The sequence below is a fragment of the Elgaria multicarinata genome, chromosome 3, assembly GCF_023053635.1.
Source record: "Elgaria multicarinata webbii isolate HBS135686 ecotype San Diego chromosome 3, rElgMul1.1.pri, whole genome shotgun sequence".
NCBI lineage: Eukaryota > Metazoa > Chordata > Lepidosauria > Squamata > Anguidae > Elgaria > Elgaria multicarinata.
This window is the reverse complement of record NC_086173.1, coordinates 144,883,394-144,906,346: the sequence shown is the minus strand read 5'-3', so window position 1 is coordinate 144,906,346 and position 22,953 is coordinate 144,883,394. Positions and strand designations below refer to the sequence as shown.

Genomic DNA, 22,953 nt, shown 5'->3' with positions numbered 1-22,953 from the left:
CCATGGGTCCCCTCCCTTAGTGAGCCAACCTTCTTACTGCCATTATCTACAAAACTGCTCTTGCGCCTCATATTCTACAAATTTCATCCTCCCTGACCATCAGTAATGCTCCCTGACCATCGGTGTAAGAAAATAGCGTATTTGGGAGGGAGATTTATAACACACTGTAATCAGCCTACAGATATGTGGAATTTCAATGCAAACAAATAGTGATGGTTTCTGAAATTATTTAATGGGAAGTCATGGGCGGGGGTGGGGGGAGTAGACCCCCCTCCTTGAAATGGAGGGCTTTTGCTCTATATACCCATGATCCGAAGGAGTAAAATAAGTGTACTTACTGGAATGTGGTAAAGAAGGACTTGTGTTTGGAGGGGAGTAATTTGTAAGGCCCTATTTACTGGGCAGTGGGGCTGAAGGGGCCTCTAGTGTGGGAGAGCTGATATCTGTGGGCCGCAACGGGTGCGTGGCTCAGAAGGCGGCACTCTGGGAACTATGACGCCGACTTCAGTGCAGGCCAATTCCTCCCAAACAGCCTTCAGGAGAGAATGTGGCGGCACCGGCCCGGCCACCCCTGCCTCGCCCCACAGCAGCCGGAGCCCTGAGGGAGGGTGTGACCTAGGAATACATTCTCTCCAGGGGGCAGATTCCAGTGGCAGGGAGTGGCTACGAGTACGGCAGCGGGAGGCAGGAGACCGTTGCAGGAGAGAGCCCAAAAGTGCTCGGAGCACCGACGAGGCTGCCAGAAGTGAACCCAGCAGGAAGCTGGAGCTGGCTTGAGATCCCGGAGCGTGGAGAAACTCCTGCCTCTGCAGATCAGGTGAGACTTGGCAAGGCAGTAGGGCTTGGGAGGTGCACCTAGGCCTAAGGTTAGGGCAGCTGTTCAGAGCATGGCTGGCAGTGAGGGCGAAAATCAGGTTGTCAACCCAGAGGGGGATGGATGGATGGCTTTCTTGGGGTGTGGGAGCATATGGAGCTTATTGGGGCAAGTTCAAGGGAAAGCAAACTGCGGCCAAAAGCTAATTTCCTGGTGGGCCACAAGTTGGTGAAGCTCCTAATGATGCACTCGGTGGTTTCCTGGCGTGCACGGGCTCTCTCGTCGCTGCTCCAGTTGACGGGGGACAGAAGGCGTCTGTTTGGGTTTAGACAAATGAATACACAGGTGCATGGCTATGAGATATCAGGTTTGAAACTGCCCCTTGGAGGGCAAAACGCAACTACCAAATGCATCTCTCCTTTTTTAAAAGAAAGAAAGAAAGAAAGAAAAGTACATACTTCTAGTCCTCAAAGTTGCAGGAAGTTTTTCTGAAGGCAATTTCTGCTCACTGTTTAAAAATGAGAATGGATCTCCAAGGTGCTTTGGGTAGTTAGGGGAGGGGAATATTTCACTCAGCATAGGGAGCAGTATCTAATGCCTCAAATGCCAGCCTAGCCAAGGAAGCGGGCAGCAGTCAGGGGATTTTAGGCCAAAACATTTGGAGGACCATAAATTGCTGACCCCTGTTCTACGGGGTAGTGCACCAGATCTGGAATTAGGGGGAATTCTGACTACAGTGAAGCCCTGTGGAGTTAAAAGATCATCACCTACTTGGTGTCCAGTTCCTGAACCTCGGACTCTGCAGTTATTATTATTTATTTATTTATTTATTTATTTATTTATATAGCACCATCAATGTACATGGTGCTGTACAGCTTTTAATTGGAATACCAGAGGAAACTACTGAAGAGCTAGAGGGTTCTCTGAAGACTTCTCAGGTTAAATTGTCAAACTGAAACTGAAAAGCAGTTGGCCTCTTGGGCAGCGCAAGTGGAAACTTCCAAGCGCTTATCAGCTGTCTGTGCAGTTCTCGTCTTGTGTGCAAACAGCTTTGCTTGATCAGGGCTACAAGGCAGGAGTAGAATTCTAATTCGGAAACCTTTCTAGAAAGTTCCCAGCAGTGGCCAGAGGAAGGGAAAACACAGCGGTCTGCTAAGAAGAAACAAGCCCAAAGAGCCATCCTCCACCCAACAACGTGTCCTAATTCTGTGGTTCAGTCGGCATGTATTAAGGCTGTGTAGGTTATGTTTGCACCCCATTGGATGCTGCAAACAATGGGATGAGCAATACAGAAATAACGGTACACACTGGGCCTGTTCAGAAGACACCTTCAACCACAGCTTTAACCACGGTGAATAAGGCCTTTTGCTTTATTCACCATGGTTAAAGCCGTGGTTTAAGGTGTCTTCTGAACAGGGCCTGGCTTTCTGACTTAACCACCATAGCTAAAGCCATGGTTTAAGGTGTCTTCTGAACAGGGCCACTGTATGCTGGTGCAGGGGACAGTGCCTCCCCAAATCTTCCCCAAACTGTCAGTGTCCAGATGTTGTTGCACTCCAGCTCTGCTCAGCCCCAGTCAGCATTGCTGATGGTCAGGGAGGATGGAATTTGTAGTCCAACAGCATCAGGGGGGCCATAGGTACTCTCTCCCATCCTAAATTTCTACCTCTCCATGGTCATAGGTCTTTTCCAATTCCTGCCACCTGATCTTTTACACTGGAGTCACCAGTAATTGCACCTGGTGCCTCTGGCGTGCGTGGGCTGTACTATGGTTTCCCACCCGTCACCCTGATACCAGTATGTGGTAGTAGATATTAGTTAACTTACATGGAAGAAACCTAACATCTAAATTCCTCCTCAGTCATAAAGGGTGGCCCTGGATCATTGCCTATCTCAATTTAAACTATCTCACACATTTGATGATGGTGAAAATTAAAAGAAAGATTATTGAGTCATAGAATGTTTTCAATGGGCCTGTTCAGACAACATGCTAAGCCATGGTAAGGCTGCTAATCCTTTTGCAGCAAATGGTTAGTAGGCGTGTTTAAACTGTGTATATGTAGCTACCGTGGTTAGGAATAGTTCACATAAAAAAAGAAGGAAGGTAGTAGTATAAATAATCTAATGTTCCAAAGTGCACAAGGCACAATACTACACAGGGAAAAATAGTGATCATTAACCTTATTTATTTACAAATATACTTGATGCATCACCTGCATGATCATAGATGGCAACTGTGCATACAATTTACTCATCTTTTTATAATAAATACTTTCTAATACACAATATACATATATCACAGTCACAGTTTTAAGATACAGTCAAGTGCTGGTAATGACATCAAAGTAGTACTGTTTCAACTATATTTCTAGTACAAGATTGTGTTTGTTTATTTTCTTAATTCTTATCAGCGTTATGAACTTGACAGGTCTCCGGATTATTATCCTGTTTTCGCAATAGCTTCTACGGAAGAAACGCAACAAACGACGAGTCGGCTGAACCCCGTTAATTATTGTGGGTTAGACACCTCCAAAGATTATTGTGGGGTTGAAGCCTCCAAAATGAACAACAGCCGATATATGCCTCAAGCCTGGAGAAACGCGACTGGCTTCAACCCCACAATGATCTTTGGAGGTGTCTAACCCAGAATAATTAACTGGGTTCAGCCGACTCGTCGTTTGTTGCGTTTCTTCCGTAGAAGCTATTGCGAAAAGAGGATAATAATCTGGAGACCTGTCAAGTTCATAACGCTGATAAGAATTAAGAAAATAAACACAATCTTGTACTAGAAATATAGTTGAAACAGTACTACTTTGATGTCATTACCAGCACTTGACTGTATCTTAAAACTGTGACTGTGATATATGTATATTGTGTATTAGAAAGTATTTATTGTAAAAAGATGATTGTCTTATGAGTAAATTGTATGCACAGTTGCCATCTATGATCATGCAGGTGATGCATCAAGTATATTTGTAAATAAATAAGGTTAATGATCACTATTTCCCCCTGTATATATATTGTGTCGTATTGTGCCTTGGGCACTTTGGAACATTAGGAATAGTTCACGCCACATGCTAAGTCATGGTACACATGACACGCTAGGCCATAATATTTAGCTCAAAATGCTTTGCCACTGTGGCTTAGCGTGTTGTTTCAACACGGTCAGTGAGACTGACTCTCAGACAAGGGTTTATAGGATTGCAGCCTCAATCATTCACCGTTTGCAGCATAAACCTACCTTGCAGGGTTGTTGCCATTTTGGTTGCAACACAGGCTAATATGGGCTAACCCTCTAGAAATTGTTACAGGCTTGTTGTAAGGCTAAAATGAACTTCTGGGATGCAGGGGCAGGAAGGAAATGTCATCATTTTAAAAACATTCTGGTGGTGGGATATTTCTTTGGATGTCGACATTCAGGACCCCCAAGTAGAGGGCATATGACCTAGAGCTGCCAAGACTTTGAAAATCAGGCCTTGCAATTGTGCTTTTAACAGTAGCTTGTGATGCAGACGTTAGCCAGTGATAACACTTATCTCCTTTCTGTGAAAAGCATCCCTTGCTGATTTGTACAGATCAGACTTTTGTTAAAGGCACAAGAGGTTTTTTTTTTCTTCCCCTACTCACTCAGCAATCCTAGAGTTTTACCAGAGGTCTGTTAATGTATGGAATACTTCGGGTTTTAAAGGGGATCATCTATAATTTGAGAAAAAATATATAGGATACTATAGGTGTCCTGTCTTCTGCAACACAAGAGCTCCCTAAGCAATGGTGAGTGTTGAAATAGTAAAGAGACAGTTATGGGGACAGCGACATGCAGAGTGGCTTAGAGGACGTTTTGCTGAGCTGGGAAGGAGGAGAAGTGCGTTGGGGAGGATTTAGGCATGCTGGTTAGAGATGAAAAGATTTCTGAAATATCAAAGGAAAAAGTGGGGGGGGGAAGAATGACATTTTTGGGGAAACACAAATATTTGCATTCCTTCAAAATTTGTTAAATTCTTTGGGCGTGGTAATAACAATATTCTTACAGCTGCAAATGTCTGTTTTAACTTACTGGCTCTCTTATAAGAGTCCTTTGAACCCAAATTGGTACTGGAAAGAGAAATACGCTTTAACAAAAGCTAGTCTGCAGGGCAGTTTTCTATTTCCAGTAGTAATCTGGGTTCAAGGTACTCTTATAAGAAGATTGGTTAAATTAATTTTATTTATTTATTTATTTATTACATTTCTATACCGCCCATTAGCTAAAGTTCTCTGGGCGGTTAAACCAGATATTCATAACTTGCTGCTGCTCTTTTATCACTATCCCTGGAGGTTATGCATAAGAAAAAGGCCATTTGTAATTCACTTAGTTCTACCTTAGCATAATTGTCTTTTGCTCCTTTGTTCTAATGAGTTCTAGACTCTGGCTTTGGACATTTCAGGCACTGCAGGCACCTGAATGCGCAAGTGCCTCACACTACTCTTGCAGCGGCTCAAGGAGCATGTGCGCAGGCTGGAAAGATTTGCAAGCTGAATGTGCCCCCAAAGCGTGCACCCCTTTCCTGCCTGAGTCCGTCTGTGAACATCACAGCATCAACAGCGCAAGTGTGAGGCAAGCTGCAAGGGCTGTAACATCAACATTTGCTTTCTCCCAGGTTTATATCAGCTGAATATCTGACACATGCTTTTGCCTAAAGAAGAGCTCTGTGTAACTCGAAAGTTTGCTTCCAGTAGTTTCGAAGTACTTGTCAACCAAGTAACTTATTTTGTTCTTCCTTTGATCACATTTGTAGAAAAACTGGGAAAGAAAATATTTAATGGAATGGTTTTCCCCTGTAATTTTTCCTGAGCAGGCTGGGGGCTGAGGGGGAATTGGGAAGAACATGGTTTTCTTTTTCTAGATCCTTACATGACCAGCCTTTGCATACCTTATTTGTTTCTGTGAGCCCAAAATCTCTAATTTTCGGTTTCCCCCTCTAATTTTTCCTTAGCAGTCTGGGAGGTGAGGGGGAATTGGAAGGAACATGTTTTTCTTTTTCTAGATCCTTACACCAGCCTGGCCTTTGCGTACCTTATTTATCTCTGTGAGCCCGGCCTCATCAAGATCAGTAGGAGATGCCCCCTGCATGACTATTCCTTACACTAAGGTAGGGTGACCATATGAAAAGGAGGACAGGGCTCCTGTATCTTTAACAGTTGTAATGAAAAGGGAATTTCAGCAGGTGTTATTTGTATATATGGATAACCTGGGGAAATTCCCTCTGCATCGCAACAGTTAAAGCTGCAGGAGCCCTGCCCTCTTTTAAATCTGGTCACTCTAGTATAGCTCCTGCACCTTTAACTGTTGTGATGAAGAGGGAATTTCACCAGATTCTCCATATAGACAAATAACACCTGCTGAAATTCCCTTTTCTATGCAACTGTTAAAGATACAGGAGCCCGGTCCTCCTTTTCATATGGTCACCCTACACTAAGGAAGAAAAATTTCTGGTAGGAGAAAGCAGATTTTCCGCAGGGTAGGGACCTCAACTCCTGCAGAACTTACTCCCTTAAGAAGGCTGCTTCGGAACAGGCCAAACCAAGACTCCTTTGAGCACCAGTGCAAGACTGACCTCTTCAGAAAGGTGTTGTGCCTTTACATAGCAATTGGGGCAATTCTGTAAGAATGGCTAGGTATCCAGATGGTTGAGAAGGCTCTCGGATGGGATAAAGCAACCTTCCCCAACCTTGTGCCCTCCAGATGTGTTGCATCCCCCAATTGTAGCCCAAATGATCTAGAGGGAACCAAGTTCGGAAGGCTGGGATCATGGAACAATGGCTTCAAAATAGGAAAATCCTTGCCTAAATTAGGGTGACTATATGGAAAGGGGGACAGGGCTCCTGTCTCTTTAACAGTTGTATAGAAAAGGGAATTTCAGCAGGTGGCATGTGTATGCACTCAGCACCTGGTGAAAATCCCTCTTCATTACAATCATTAAAGAGTCAGGAGGCCTGCCCTCTTGATCAGATACAAAAGAGGGCAGGGCTCCTGCAGCTTTTACTGTTGTAATGAAGAGGGACTTTCACCAGGTGCTGAGTGCATACAAATGCCACCTGCTGAAATTCCCTTTTCTATACAACTGTTAAAGATACAGGAGCCCTGTCCTCCTTTCCATATGGTCACCCTACCTAAATCTCAACCGCTCCCTGTACATTCTGTCATCACAGATACATTGTCTGTTGCCTAAACAGTGGCAATAAGGTTTGGGGATAATGGAACCAATAATTGTAAATTCAAATTCTTGACAATAGCAGGCATAAAATCTTGTAATAAAAACGCTACGCATGTGTGCAGGAGAGGAAGAGAATGGCTATGGTTGGAAACGGGGGTGCTTTGCATGCATATGTGAGGGAGAGAGGCAATAACTGTGGTTGGAAAAGGAGGTGCTTTGCATGCGCACATGTGCAAGAGAGAATATGGATGGAAAGGTAGGTAGTTTGCCTGTGTGCATGTGAGGTACAGAGACAGAGACTGTGGTTGGAAACTGCATTCCTCCACCTGTCTGCATTTCCTAACCTTTTATCCAGCTGCAGTGCCGTGCCTCCTTTTGAATCCACCTGGAGGTGGCAGCTCCCTGAACCATTGTGGCTGCACTGTCCCTTATCATTTAGGGTAAATATTTGGCCTCTCTCACTCTCCTTCCCAGAAATGTCAACACAGGCCCAGCCTGTTTCTCCTGGACAACTGAGCAGAGATGCTGACTGCTGACGCAAGACGCCGAGGCCCTTGGTTCGTCCGTCTCCGGGCCCAGCGCAGAGACCGGGGCAGCCATGGCCCACCCTAACATCAGCTTCCAGCCTGAGCCTTTGTCGCAGCAGACGGACTGCAAGGAGGACGGGGCGGACCCCGGCACCCTCGACTGCGTGATCTGCTTCACCCCCTACAACCGGCTCTTCCGAGTGCCGAAGGAACTGAGCTGCAGCCACATCTTCTGCCTGGAGTGCCTGGCGCGCATCAACGTCTCCTCTGAGGATGTCAACAGCCTCACCTGCCCCGTCTGCCGCGCGCTCACCACCTTGCCCTCCCGCAAGGGGCTGCCGGGCCTTCCCACCCGCGGGGACTTGCTGGAGCAGCTCTCCGCCATGCCCGCTCCCCCTGGCTCGGTGCGCTTCGACCGCCGCCGCGGCCTGCTGTACCTGCCTGGCGGGAACAAGGGGGGCGCTGCTCGAGTCGGGCCCAAGCCAGGGGCCCCCCTTGACACCATCAGCCTGAGCGTAGATGTCGGGAGGCCGGCCCCCCGAGGAACAGGCCGCGGGCTCTCCGGCTGGCCCTTCTATGTGGCCCTGGCGGTAGCCCTCGTGGTTACAGTCGGCTTAATCATCTGTGGCATTTTCATCTTTTTGATGCCCTCCATGTATGTTTCAATGGGAAATCACACCTGGGGAAACCACTCCTATACAAAGAACCCGCCTTTGCCATAGGGCTAAAAAGAGGAAGAGAGGGGTTTTGCCTCTCCTTCTGTTTGCTGTGCCAGTTGCAGTCTCTGATTGCACAGAGACCACCTTGCCTCGTTCAGGATGCTGGGGCAGGGAAGGAACTGAACTCACCTGGCTCAACTTTATCCGCAGAGGCAGTGGTTGCACTAGCACTTTACCAAAGAGTTGCTGCTGGAACTGCACAGGAAGTTCCCACCATGGACAGCCAGGTGCACGTCTCCTTTAGATCATATCCCATGGTCTAGTTCCTCCTTTATCCCCTGACTGCATTCGGAAGGAGCAGGGCAGTGAAAATGGGAGCCTGTGACATCTTCTCAGTGCAGGGGTACGATACGGGTTCTCCTGAAGCCCTACACTCGGTCTGTGCATTGCAGCAGAACAAGATGGCAGAGGCCTGCCGAAGTAGAACACGTACTGGGCTTTCCCAACTTGGTGACCTCCTAATATTTTGGACTTCTGCTCCCATCAGCCTCGGCCAGCATAGCCAATGGTCAGGAATGCTGGGAGGTGTAATCCAAAACATCCAGAGGGCACGAGGTTCAAGAAGGTTGAAGTATATGATTTCAGATGGGTGTGCACGCGCTGCGTTTTTGGAATGCTTCTCTATGACAAAATGAAACAAATGAAAAACCCTCCTTGCAATCAGAAAACTAGCAGAGCAAGGAATGTGCTATAGCTAAATCATCTCGATGTGCTAAGGGTTGTTTTTTTTACAGGCGTGAAGCTTGATACATGGGAAAGCCATTGAAGATGGTACCCCCCCCCCACACACACATGGGGCCTGATGTTGTACCGTCCAGTTTACCATTTCATTCTGCTTCATGTATTGACCAGGAAGTGTTGGCCTGAGGTTTTCCCCACGGGTCCTCGCCTCTCTGTTGTTGTGGCCCCTTCACTTGTCCTCTGCCTCTGAGCCCAGTCTGTGCCATTGCCATGAAGGAGAGGGAGAGGCAAGCAGGAGCTGCTGCTTGCTCCGGTCACTGTTCATGCACTTGAAGAGGTTGACAGGGCTTGGGGTGGGAGCGTGAGGTCAGCAATGGACCCCTGGTCAGGACTATGGGCCTGGTGATGCTAACTGCTGGTGCTGGCCCTGAGATCAGGCGAACGTCAAGCCCAGATCCCAGGCCTTGATCGCTTCTCTAGCTTATGGAACAGGGACAAGGATGGGAACTTGTGTGTGGAATTAGCTTGTGGGCTTTTAACTCCAGGTAGGTTTGGAGCAGGGGTGCAGAACCGCCAGTGTACGGGCCAGATCCGGCCTGCGGCACCTCCCGGGGTTCCCCCTGGCTCTTCTACTTGCACTTGCTAGCAGGGCTGCTGCTGTTTTCCTGACAGCCTCTGTGCCTTGAACAGCTGCACAGAAGGCGCTCGTGCTCTCCGCTCCTCTGATGCCATGCTTCTCGCCTGCCCAAGGGCCTCTACTTCCCTTACTCGGCTTCGTCCTTTTTCTTCTGCTGCCCCTTACACCTGGAAAGCTCTTCCAGAACACTTGAGAACTACAAACTCAATCACAGCTTTCAAAACTCAGCTAAAAACTTTTCTTTTCCCTATAGCTTTTAAATATTGAGTTTGTTCTGACCCTATACTGTCAGCTTCACCCTACCCGGTGCCTGTTTACACTTCCCTGTGCCTGTTTGCATTCTCTTTCCCTCCTTATTGTTTACTACAACTTTATTAGATTGTAAGCCTATGCGGCAGGGTCTTGCTATTTACTGTGTAATCTGTACAGCACCATGTACATTGATGGTGCTATATAAATTAATAATAATAATAATAATTTCAAACAGCAAAGCTTTCCCTAACATCCAGTAATTGGAGAGAAGGGCTTCACCCGCTAAATTTCTACCTACCATATGGTTATTAAAGGCCCCAGGGCCTGCTTGGCAACAGAGAACAGTGGGAGACGGTAACCGATGCATCAGCAAGGACAATCCGTTTTGGGCTTGGGATCTCCGTCTCCAGCAAAGAGCCGTAACTGTTATTGGACTAGACTTGCCAACTGGCTGGTGGGGGGGGGGGGGGAGACCAGCCTGGCTTGTTCTTGTGCCTTTAACAGCAGCCTACAATGCAGAAATCAGCTGGTAAAGTGAAAAGCCTGCAGATAAAAATGATCAGCTGCCAATACAGACAGATCAAACGGCTATAAACGGAGCAGCAGCAGCAGCAAGGGCTGGTTCAATAAACAAAAATGAAACTGGCGCCCCACTTTCGCATCCCTCAAAGCTAGTGCCCCAGAAATTGTTTTTTTTTTATTTTGGTCTTAGTCTCTCCCCTCTACATAGCTGTACAAGAGCCAACATGGCTTCATCCCTACTTATGCTACTGGTCCCACAATTGGTAGCGTCTCATTCTCAGATGCTCGTCAGAGCTGCCTCGTTGCTACCATTTTGCATGGGAATTAGTCCAGCTTGCAAAATAATGCAGCCCATTGCCCCGAGAAGCTTCAAGTCTGCCTTCTGAGCCTGGCATGTTACATTTCACATAGCCATGTACATAAAATAAATCTATCCGAAGTGCAATCTCACGGATTTCTAAAGAACACATTGAGGGCTTGCTCTGGACTGATGGTGTGTTTATTTTTCTCTCTCTCCTTATGGCTTTCCCTGAGCTGATCAAACTGATTTCTATTGACTCACCCTTGCCACACACACCTCATTAAATGATAGACACTTGACAATACGGAGATTGTCTGCCATTGCTACCGAGGGGACTGAATGAAGAGATTCCCCAAATACCCTTTTCCCCCTTTCCCTCTGTCTTTCCCACAAATAAATATTTTTCCAGAATGGCTCTGCATATTTAAAAAATAATAAAATCCTGCAAGATCACACCAAAAAACCCAAAACATACAGGTATGAATTGATTTTAAAAGGTGACAGTCAATATACTAGGTCCATTGAGATGTGGGAGCCAGATGCAAAATTATTATGATGGTGGTGGTGTGTGTGGTGCGGGACACCAGAAGCAATTACTGAGCCCCAAGTCATATCCTAGAATAATATGCATATAAACAAATCCACATCTGAGATATTACCAACCAGGAATTCTAAGAGCCCACAGAATCATAGTAGAGTTGGAAGGCCTATAAGACCATCGAGTCCAACCCCCTGCCCAATGCAGGAATCCACATTAAAGTGTCCCTGACAGCTGTCCAGCTGCATCTTGAATGCTTCTAGTGTGGGAGAGCCCATGACCTAGGGTGACCATATGGAAAGGAGGACTGGGCTCCTGTATCTTTAACAGTTGTACAGAAAAGGGAATTTCAGCAGGTGTCATTTGTATGCATGCAGCACCTGGTGAAATTCTCCCTTCAGTTAAAGCTGCAGGAGCCCTGCCCTCTTTTGTATCTCATCACTCGAGCTATACTAGAGTCAGGTACATCATTTCTAGAGTAGTGGGGCCAAGTTGGAAACCCCCTCTCCCCGCAAAAAAGAACTAGGTTTGCAAGTTTGCAGAAGCCAGCTGTGCTCAGCACTAAATGGCTAGCGCCTGGAATGGCACCAAAAAACCTCCACATCCTCAATCCCCAGCAGTTTTGCACTTTAAAAAGCCATTTCTCTTTAAAAAGATAAAAAAATAAGGTAGCAATCCTATATATGCACTTACCTGGGAGTAAGTCCCATCCAACTCATTGAGACATATTCCTGAATAGACATTCATTCATTCATAAGATTGGTCTGTAAGCCAGGGAATTCATGGCTTATATCTATGAGCGTGGAGAAAGCGTAGGGCAAAGACAATTCCTTTTCATGGACTTCTTAGGATCCCCACCCTTGCCCCCAGTCGCACAAAAGCCAAATTTGTGCTCTGCTCACAGCTGGCACAAGAACAGAAAGAGGGAACGCATGTTCATGAAAGCATCTAATTCACAGATGACTCAAGAGTCCAAGCCTCATGTTGTATCATTTACTGCAGAACATCTGTATGCCGGATGGGAAATGTCTGGCAGGCATCTGAGCTCCCACCCACCCCGGGCAGCACTCAATTACTCCCCACGCCTGCTGGGACAATAAAGTGCTCAAAATGGAAACGTGTGGGGAGAAACTGGAACCGACACATGCAGGCACAATGCTTGCACACACATACACACGTACGCTACTGAGACGCCTCAGGGCTGGTCGTCAAGTAGCTGCTGCCCACCCCCTTTCCTAATGTTTATCGGCAGCCTGGCCAACTCTTGTCTTCCACCGTGGCTCCTTGTGTGGGGTGGGTGGCAGAGAGATGAAGGCATTACTGGCAATTGTGGCCTTTCCCCGTGACCCCACTGCCCAACCCAGGAGGGTGAAGCCTCTGCGCAAGAGCAGACCACACTTTAAAAACAGCTCTCAGGCTTGAGACGTGTGAAGTGTTCACCCCCAATTTTTTTTTAGGAACGTTGTTTTCTTTCTAAGAACCTTTGGTAAAAGGGAACCACCACGGTGCTCCTGTGGCTAATCCCCATTTCTGGAGCGAGGCAACCTCTTCATGTTTCTGCTTTTCCCTCTCTCTGAAAGTGCCTTGTAGGTTTCGAGAAGAGGTCCATTTTTACCCATTGTATTCTGCAGTTGGGAATGTATAGGCCTCCCCCACCACCACCTCTACAAACTAACTATCTTCAAGTCTCTCCTCCATCATCCCTGTGCATCCCTCTTCAACTTTACATGCTGAGATGACCTCCTTGCAGTCTTATCCCAGGAGTGCTGTGGGAGATCCCAAAGTACAAAGCGGCTCTAGGCACGACCAGGCGGGCAATGTGCGTGTGCATGTGTGGCTGGTTGTGGTCACTTGCCCTGGCAATCAGAATTGGATCACAGGCCTTGTTCGGCCAGTTTCGACAACAACTGTACAAAATCAATTCACTCCAGACTAACGGAATGGAACTGTTTAGGCTAACATGTTACAGGTTCATTCATACGAAAGTGCTTAGGAGACCCAATTGTGCACGACGGCATGGACTGTGCTACAAACTGGCTTGGTTCAGGAGTAAAATGGATCACTTTTAAACACTATTTATGCAGGCCGACGGTCTCCGACCTACGGGGCCCACCTGTTGCGGGCAACCGGGCTGCAGCCGGAAGGAAGAGACTTGCTGTAAATAAGACGAACGGATCCATTTGTGCAAACTACAGTATGACTGTCAGTAACTCAGGACAACCGCTCCGCTGCAGCCCAACTCTACACAGAATTGGCACGGCTGAATGTCACAGTCTAACCGTAGCTGCCAGTATCTGTATCTAGATAAGAGCACAGGGGCAGAGGCGATAAGAGGCCGTTGTTCATCATCTGGATCGGTTTCCTCCCTCTCTGACGTGCGAACCCGCAAAGCCACCGAAGCCTTCCGCCTGACAGACAGACACAGTTCCAGCTACCCCACCCCCCTGCCACTCCAGGAAGGGGAGCGCAGGTCCTCCCGACCGCTAAAATAAAGTCTCCATAGAGTTGGCACCTGGATTCCAGGTTCCAGGGGCAGGCAGGTGGACAGACACAAAGGTATTTTACAAAGACTAGAGGTTAGGATTAAAAACGAACTCCCCAGCCGCCTGTACACCGTCCCGCCCGCCCACCCGCCCGCTGCTTCAGAAGCCTCTGCCCGCCCTGCCCGCCCACCCCCGGGCTACACAGGTGCGACGCCCCCCCTCCCCCTCAGTGGCGCCCTCGAGGTCCGTCACTTGTAGAGCAGGTGGACGCGGCTCCCGTCACAGTTGTTGCGCCCCAGCTTGTCGGCCTGTTCAGCCACGAGGCAGCGGACGAGCGGCAGGCTGGGCTGGTAGAGGTTGGGGCCGGTGGCTGCGGAGGCCGAGGCCGAGTTGTTGAAGTGGTTGTCGCAGTTGGAGGAGCGCCGCCGCGAGCGCAGCTGCTGGCGCTCTTTGAGCTGTTGCTGGAGCTCCGAGACGCGCTCTTCTTTCTGCCGGGGACAAAGAGGAGGTGTTGTGAGGCAGAGGAGGCAAAATCCCAACCACTCAGGTCAAAGGGGGAGGGGGAGCCCTGCCACGAAGCAGCCTGATGCATCCGGGTGCATCACAGAATCACAGAAAAGGAGAGCTGGAAGGGGCCTACAAGGCCATCGAGTCCAACCCCCTGCTCAGTGCAGGAATCCACCCTAAAGCATCCCTGACAGAGGGTTGTCCAGCTGCCTCTTGAAGGCCTCTAGTGTGGGAGAGCCCACAACCTCCCTAGGTAACTGATTCCATTGTCGCACTGCTCTAAAAGTCAGGAAGTTTTTCCTGATGTCCAGCTGGAATCTGGCTTCCTTTAACTTGAGCCTGTTATTCCGTGTCCTGCACTCTGGGAGGATCGAGAAGAGATCCTGGCCCTCCTCTATGTGACAACCTTTTAAGTATTTGAAGAGTACTTGCTGTAACTTGAGCCCAATATTCCGTGTCTGGGAGGATCAAGAAGAGATCCTGGCCCTCCTCTGTGTGACTGCCTTTCAAGTCCTTGAAGAATGCTATCACGTCTCTCCTCAGTCTTCTCTTCTCCAGGCTAAACATGCCCACTTCTTTCAGTCTCTCCTCACTGGGCTTTGTATCAGAAGAGCGGCAATCCAGCCGGCTGCACCCACAGGTGCACTTACTGCTTCTTGGTCCCGCTAGCTGCATGCAGGTGGCCGGCGAGACCAAGAAGCAGACGCCAGTTTGTATGCCTCCCAGCTGGCTCCTGCCCACCCACACTGCTTGGCAGGCAGCTGACTGCGCCTGCTGGGTGCACAAGCAAGCAGTCCAAGTGGGCAGGAGGTGTGGAAGCAGCCGGCTGCTTCATGGTCCGACAGGGCACCTGCATGTGGCCAACAGGACCAAGAAGCGGCTGTTCACTTGCACACCTCCACCCACCCAGACTGCTTGGGCAGCCCACCGGCCACACTGGTCCCACTGCTTCTTGTTCCCTCCGGTCGGCGCTGTCGGGTGGGAAGACGGTAGGTGCTTGCTCGCTTCAGGCGGCAACCTGCCCTGGGCCTGCCCTGCCCTGCCACAAGGCTACTGCCCCCTTTGCAGACACATTCATGGACAAAGTCGACAGCCAGCCCTGAGGTTGCCTGGAAACCAAAGCAAGATCCATTCTCTTGACCCACCTGTGAATGCCCTACCTTATAGGGTTGTTATGTGGTTTACTGAAATAATAATAATACAGGCAAAGGAAAGATTTAGGCCAGGGGTGTTGAACCCCAAATCCCTCTGTGGAGAAGCTCTGAGGGGCGGCGTGTGTGCTTTCCAGTGGTGGGCAGGGCCAAAGACAATAGAGGCGGGGCCTATATGCAAAGAAATACCAGCATATTTTAGTTTAAAGCTCCTGCTGCCAGCTTCGGAGAGAGGGAAACGACACAAAAGCCAGGAAACCACTAAAGGATCAGTGGTTGGGGAAAAGGGGCTGGGGCCAGAAGGGGGCATGGGGCCATTTGAGGAAACCTGGAGGGCCGGAATTGGACCCCGGGCCTGATGTCCTGCATCAGAGTGAGATGTTGTGCACACATTCAAGTTTAGTTTTTATAAAACATCCTGATTCTCTTTGCCTTTATATGGAAGTATAAAGGAAACGTACAAAGATTAGGCCTAGAGGACAATCAGCCAGCCACAAATTCTAGGAAATGCAAGCAAGGGCACAGGGGTAAGGTGACCCTATGAAAAAGAGGACAGGGATCCTGTATCTTTAATAGTTGTATAGAGAAGGGAATTTCAGCAGGTGTCATTTGTAGGCATGCAGAACCTGGTGAAATGCCCTCTCTATCACAACAGTGAAAGCTGCAGGAGCCTTGCCCTCTGTTGTATCTGATGACTCTAGGCAGGGCTCCTGCAGCTTTCACTGTTGTGATGAAGAAGGAATTCCACCAGGTGTAACAATGACACCTGCTGGAATTCCCTTCTCTGTTAAAGATACAGGAGCCCTGTCCTCCTTTCCATACCCAACACAGGGGCAGACATGCACCAACATCCCTGCTCTCCACCCCACCCCCAACCCAAACATCCCTGCTCCTTTACCTCCGCGATGATCTTCTCCAGTTCGCGGTTCTCCTTCTCCAGCATCCGCGATTTCTCCTCCTCGTTGTTGTTGGTGGAGGAGCCGGTCTTCATGGTGTCCTGCTGCTCAGACTGCCACTCTCCCCGGGTGATGAGACGCCGCATCTGGAAGCAACCGCCGCCCCAGCCCCACCCAGTGCTCAGCTGTGTATCCGCAGCTCACTGCATGGGAAACCCAGAGCCCGACAACCCGATGGGAAAAGGCTGAGGCTGCCCCAGAAGCGCCTGTGCTTCCTTGGCAGACCCAACGTCCGGAGAAAATCCTCAGGATTCCAGGGGGGGGGGGGAGAGCTTACCTTGGGCACAAAGAGCACCACCAGGGTGATGTATGAGGAGAAGACGATGGCGAGGGAGGCAAAAGCAAAGGCTGCATCCTGCTGGCTGCTAAGGATCATGGTGACAGGGGCAGTGATGAGGCACAGCACCTGCAATAAGGAGAGGTCCAAACCGGTTAGGGAGCTTGCGCCAGTCCAGAAGCCTCGCAGGGCAGGTCCTACAGTGTTGCAGCTGTCAGGATGGAGGATGGACAGCAGAGACAATGCAATGCAATGCAATTTAGCGGTTGCAGTTTTATAGCCCACCCTGTCCCTACGGCTCAGGACAAATAATGGCCTATATCTCATGCAAACCACCGATACCCCACAAAAACAGGTTGTTATCACTGCAATACTATATGCCAAGAACCAAGGCTAAGAGACAGCAGCTTGTCCATGGCCACATTTGAGTCATGTTCTTATGACTGATTTGAACCCAGATGTTCAAGACCAAACAGGCCTCCCGAGCATAGAACGAGCTTCTCCATCCACAAAGTGGAGGCTGGATGTGGGAGGCACAACCCACCTAAGGAGAACGAGAGCGAGCATGCAGCCAGTGTGATGCAGGAGTGGCCAAAACCAGGGGCACATCCCCAGAAGGGTTTAATCACGGACTGGGCTCACTGATGAGCATGCTCAATGATGAGTTTCTTCAAGACTGGGCTCGCTGATGGGCATGCAGCCAGAGGGGTTTCATCGAGGACTGGGCTCGCTGATAGGCATGCATCCAGAGGGGTTTCATCAAGGACTGGGCTCGCTGATAGGCATGCATCCAGAGGGGTTTCATCAAGGACTGGGCTCGCTGATAGGCATGCATCCAGAGGGGTTTCATCAAGGACTGGGCTCGCTGATAGGCATGCATCCAGAGGGGTTTCATCAAGGACTGGGCTCGCTGATGTAACACCAAACTAGAACCTACAGCTCGCACAACACATGCCCTGCTGTGATCCCCACTGGTCCACACATCAAATCAGGAGTTGGATCCAGATCCTTGCTTCTGTCAGCAGAAGGACACTGCTTGTACAACAGAACTTCTACAACCTCTCCTCCCCTGTGCAGCCCCCGTGTGCCCTACAAATCTGCTCTGGAGGGTTTTGGGACCCTCCAGAGCAGATCTATAGGAGCATGGAGGGCTGCAGAGCAGGGAAGTCAGGTGTACCATTCTGTGGGCGGTGTCCTTTCACTGGTGGAACCAAGGATCTGGATCCAACCCGATGTGAACAGCAAACCAGGGTGGCTTATACAACCATCAACATGCAGGGAAGTTGGGCAAAACTTTGGCTCTTCTCCCTGAAGTTTCAGGGTTCAGGAGAACGGAGTTCTCATCACTACGGATCAGGTTCAGTTCTCTCTCTTTCTCAGTCATTGCCAGCCCAGCTAGCTCAGTCAGCAGACTGCGAGACATCCAAGCCCACCATCTGTGTTCCAAATGCATCAGGAACGAGCCACTCACAGCCACATTGTAGATCGCCATGCCCACAGCTCGGTGGTCATTGATCTTCTCCGTGGAGACACCCTTAGTCTCATAGGCAAGGAAGATGCCCAGAAGTAGCAGCAGTCCCTTGAAGCCATAGAAGATACCTGTGGCCAGGGAAAGATGGAGGTGTAATTGCGTGCAGGGGTGGTGGAAGAGACCAAGAGGAAGGAAGAATGTTGGTGTCCAGGAAGGACATTGGGGGTGTGGGTGTCAGAAGACTCTGCACTTGGTTTACTATTGATTTATTTGACATCTCGCCTTTCTATAAAATATTCAAGACACTTTATGATCAAAAATAAAATAATTCACAATAATACAATCATCAATTATTTTAAAAATACTTTAAAAGCAGCAGGAATGCAAGGCAACTGAAGGATGGGTGTAGGGGCACTTTTGCTCCACATAAGAAGAGCCCTGCTGGATCAGACCAAGGGTCCATCTAGTCCAATGTTCTGTTCACACAGGGGCCAACCAGCTGCCCATGGGAAACCCACAAGCAGGACATGAGTGCAACAGCACCCACCTGCCCATGTTCCCCAGCAACTGGTGTATGTAGGCAATGCTTGAGGGAGCACCAGACCCCAACCTGTCATGCCAGGAATCCCTAACTGAGCCACTTGGCCTATGTTCCCATGGACCACACTGCAATCTCCACCTCAGCCTCAAACCCTCACCCCCAATCACCTGCACTGCCCCTCAGCCCTCCGGCATTTCTTTCCAAATGCCCCTACAGGCGTTCCTTGAAGAGACCGAAGATGCTTGCGCAAGAGGAAGATCTGGAGGCGACTGTTAAGAAGCCATGAAATAGGAATGGTGGTACAGGGAACAAGCTTGGAGACAAGAGGGGAAGATGTGTGCATTATGGGAAAGTGAGCTGAGCCCTTTTGGCCTATATTAGGAGTGGCATGGGGGAAGCAGAGCTAATGGAGGTCAGGAACATCACAGGGATACAGCACAGGTAGACTACTGCAATGCACTCTACACCTGAACAGCATCCAGAAGCTTCAATTTTGTGAACCGCCCAGAGAGCTCCGGCTATTGGGTGGTATAGAAATGTAATAAATAAATAAATAAATAAATTGGTGCAAAATACGGCAGCCAGGCTGCTAACTGGTGCACAGTATCAGGACCACAATGCATCTGCCCTGAAAAACCTCAATGGTTGCCAATTGCTTTCTGGGCTCAGTTCAAAGGCTTTAAATTCTTTCACCTTTAAAGCTCTGAATAGCTTAGAATCTGGCAATCTAAGGGACTGACTGTCTTCTGCTGAATATGCCCAGGTATTAAAATCTGCAGGGGGAAGTCCTTTTGAGGTCACCATGACCCACAGAGGCTTGATTGTCAGGCACCCATGAAAAGGCTTTCTCTTGTGTTGACCCTAAACTATGGAATGCGGTCCCTCAGGAATTATGATCACATACACCCCCACTCTCTTGGCCTTTTAGAAAGGGAGTGAAGATGCATCTTTTCAACTTAGCCTTTTAAAATGTGTAGTATTAATGCTTTTACTGTTCTTGTTTTAAATGGTTGCATACCACCTTAACAGCCTTTTAAGAACATAAGAACATAAGAGGTGTCATGCTGGATCAGACTAAGAGTCCATCTAGTCCAGCACTCTGTTCACACAGTGGCCAACCAGCCATCGGCCAGGGATGTACAAGCAGGACATGGTGCAACAGCAACCCTCCCACCCATGTTCCCCAGCAACTGGTGCACACAGGCTTACTGCTTCGGATACTGGAGATAGCACACGACCATCAATGCTAGTAGCCATTGATAGCCTTTGCCTCCAGGAATTTATCCAACCCCCTTTTGAAGCCATCCAGATTGGTGGTCATCACCACATCCTGTGGCAGAAGTATTTCCTTTTGTTTGTACTGGATCGCCCACCAATCAGTTTCATGGAATTACCCCGGGTTCTAGTATTTTGAAAGAGGGAGAAAAATGTCTCCTTGTCCACATTCTCCATATCATGCATAGTTTTGTACACCTCTATCATGTCTCCCCTTACTCTCCTTTTTTCCAAGCTAAACAATCCCAGTTGATGTAGCCTTCCCTCGTAGGGGAGATGCTCCAGCCCCTTAATCATTTTAGTTGCCCTTCTCTACACTTTTTCCAGCTCTATAACATCCTTTTTTAGGTGTGGTGACCAGAACTGTACACAGTATTCTAAGTGTGGTCGCACCATCGATTTGTATAAGGGCAGTATGATACTAGCCGTTAGCTGATAAATGTTATAAATAAGAAGGAAAGGCGGCCTAGGCATTGGGAAGTGTGTGTGTATGTGTGTGTGCGGGGCAGGGGGGGGAGAGTAGGGATACAGACTCTCTCAGCTTTCCTGGAGAGGCTCACCCAGCCAAGTGTTCATCTTTTCGGAACTGCAGTGCTCCAGCTTGGGTAGGATTAGCACGTCAATGTCACTTTTGGGCTCCTCTTTGGTGAATTCCTGCAGGTTGGAGATATAGGAAGGATCACAGGCTTGGCAGCTGCGTTGCTAAGAAGGATTTTATAGCCAAAGCAGTTAACAGACTGAACATCAGTCAACAATGGGTCACAGTGCCAACAGTTCTGAGAGCTGTATGATAAGGGCCAAAGTATACCAGACAGCAGCAGGCACACGCCTACCCCAAGCACATGTAAAGCAAGGGCGGGTGGAGATGTGATCAAAAGTACAAAAGGGGTGTGTGGCCACAGGTGTAGGTGCACTAAATCCTCCCCGTCAGTGTTTTTCTCCCAGACGATATCAAAAGCCCTGATAAGGGAAAAACAACCTTGTAGTCAGTGGAGGCAGATGGTTCCAGTTTTGGTGGGGCAGCGAATCCATTCTGTGTTTCATTCAGAGCCAGTCAGAACTCCAAAGGAGGAGCCCCCAAAATAGGTTCAGCACCTGGGATAGCTTCTTTAGAGTTCTGGCTGGTTCCGATTGAAACCTGGAATGGATTCACTGCCCCACCAAAATCAAACCCACCAGCCTCCACTGCTTGCAACCGTGTTCAGTAAAACACCATTCACTCACTCACATTCTCCTTCTGTACCTGAGACTGCACACACCTGCACACCCTGCTTCACACATAACTGGCCTGGACACACCTTCAAAGGCACAATCCTAAAGCTGCCATGTGTCGTCCGGCCCTCAGCAGAGCTGTGAAAATATGTACTAAGCCATGACATGCTGTAAGGCAGCCTTCTCTAAGTTGGTGTCTTCCAGAAGTGGCTGGATTACAGTTCCCATCATTCCTGGCCAGCAGTCTGCAGTCTGACAACATCTGGAGGACACCAGGTTGGGGAAAGCCACTCCAAGAAATGCTGAGGAATATCTTTTTGTAGGGGGAGAGACCCAGCCCAGAACTACAATGTCCAGGATACCTTGTAAAAGGGAGAAAGGATCCCATGACAATTCCACCCCCTCCCTTGTACTAAAGGAAGAAAGGAACCTCCCGTGCAAGCACTGAGTCATTACTGACTCTTGGAAGGACGCCAGCTTTCGCTGACGTTTTCTTGGCAGGCCTTATAGCGGGGTGGTTTGCCGTTGCCTTCCCCGGCCATTATTACCTTTCCCCCAGCTAGCTGGGTACTCATTTTACCAACCTCGGGAGGATGGAAGGCTGAGTCGACCAGAGCTGGCTGCCTGAAACCAGCTTCCGCTGGGATGGAACTCAGGCCGTGGGGAGAGTTTCAGCTGCAGAAACTGCTGCTTTACCGCTCTGAGCCACACGAGGCTCTCCTTGTACTAAAGACCTGCCCCCAAATCCAAGCAATGGCAGTATGGTTTTACTCAACCTGTTAAACCTCTACAGTGTACCATGATTCAAGCAGGACACAGACAACTTGAAAGGGATTCAGAGGAAAGCTATCAGGGCAGGCCTCTCCAACCTTTTTTGGACTACAATTCCCAGCATTCTTGGCCATGCAGAAGGGTGCTGATGGTTGTTGAAGTCCAAAACATCTGGATCTCATGTGGTTGGGAAAGCTTGTTTTAGGATAACAAAAGTGATTTGAAGAAGAGGCTGCAGGCATTTGGGAAGTGATGTCTCATTGTTTATAACTGTAAATATGAAAGCCTGTAAAACTTTACATTGATTATTATGTAATCAGGAAGCTCATAAATCTGAGCCTTTGGGTGAGACTAGTTCAAACAGTCTTTATTTGCACCATATTAGTTATAACCATTACAAACAATTTCTTGTGATGCTTAGTCAGGGTGATATTTCTAAACATTGTTGTTTTTTATACTTTTGGTGGTTTTAAATTTTATATATCTGTTTTTAATGTTGATTGTTTTTAACTTTTGTAAACCGCCCAGAGAGCTTCGGCTATGGGGTGGTATATAAATGTAATTAATAAATAAATAAATAAATAAATAAATAAATGACACTAGTACTAAGTTACCAGAGTTGTAACAGAGTTGATCACCTTGCAACTGTGATCAGATCTTCTGATTTTCTGCTTATGGAGTGAGTTGTTAATGTGGCAGTGAGAAAGGGACATTAAACCCTTTCCTGCTATGATGTTTCCCTGATCTAAATCACCCCCTAAAGCTGTGATTAGGCCTGGAATGGGGAAAAAGGGACAAGCTTCTGTACCATGTCTGACTTTTTTCTTCTGCTGCTCTAACTGGGGAGAAGGAACCATCAGGAGAACTGCTGAAGGATCTCCTGTATTATATCTGTTTCAACCCTAAAATGCCAACCTGGATTTTGGAAGTGGATTTCAAGACCACCTAAGTGCTACCTTGTACTGTAGTGTAAGGCTAGCTGACTGGAAGGGGTTTTTCTTTAATAATTTCAGAAGGTAGTAGTAACCCACTAGCAGTCTTCCAGGTTTCCAGAATGTCTGCCTATAAAGCAAGAGTGGTGATCCTCCAGATGTTTTGGCTTAAATGTTTCATCCACCCTAGGA

At 48.4% G+C, this 22,953-nt stretch overlaps 1 protein-coding gene across 1 annotated transcript in view; it reads right to left on the bottom strand.

Annotated features, from left to right (window-relative positions):
- Positions 1 to 13,888: 13,888 nt before the first annotated feature.
- Positions 13,889 to 22,953, bottom strand: part of LOC134395911 (gamma-aminobutyric acid type B receptor subunit 1-like) — a 46,007-nt gene continuing 36,942 nt past the window's right edge. Inside the window, 6 exon segments of the mRNA XM_063122152.1 lie at positions 13,889 to 14,086; positions 14,088 to 14,156; positions 16,225 to 16,368; positions 16,560 to 16,688; positions 18,031 to 18,158; positions 20,407 to 20,500. Of these exon segments, the coding sequence (XP_062978222.1) occupies positions 13,895 to 14,086; positions 14,088 to 14,156; positions 16,225 to 16,368; positions 16,560 to 16,688; positions 18,031 to 18,158; positions 20,407 to 20,500 (756 nt within the window). The 3' untranslated portion in view covers positions 13,889 to 13,894.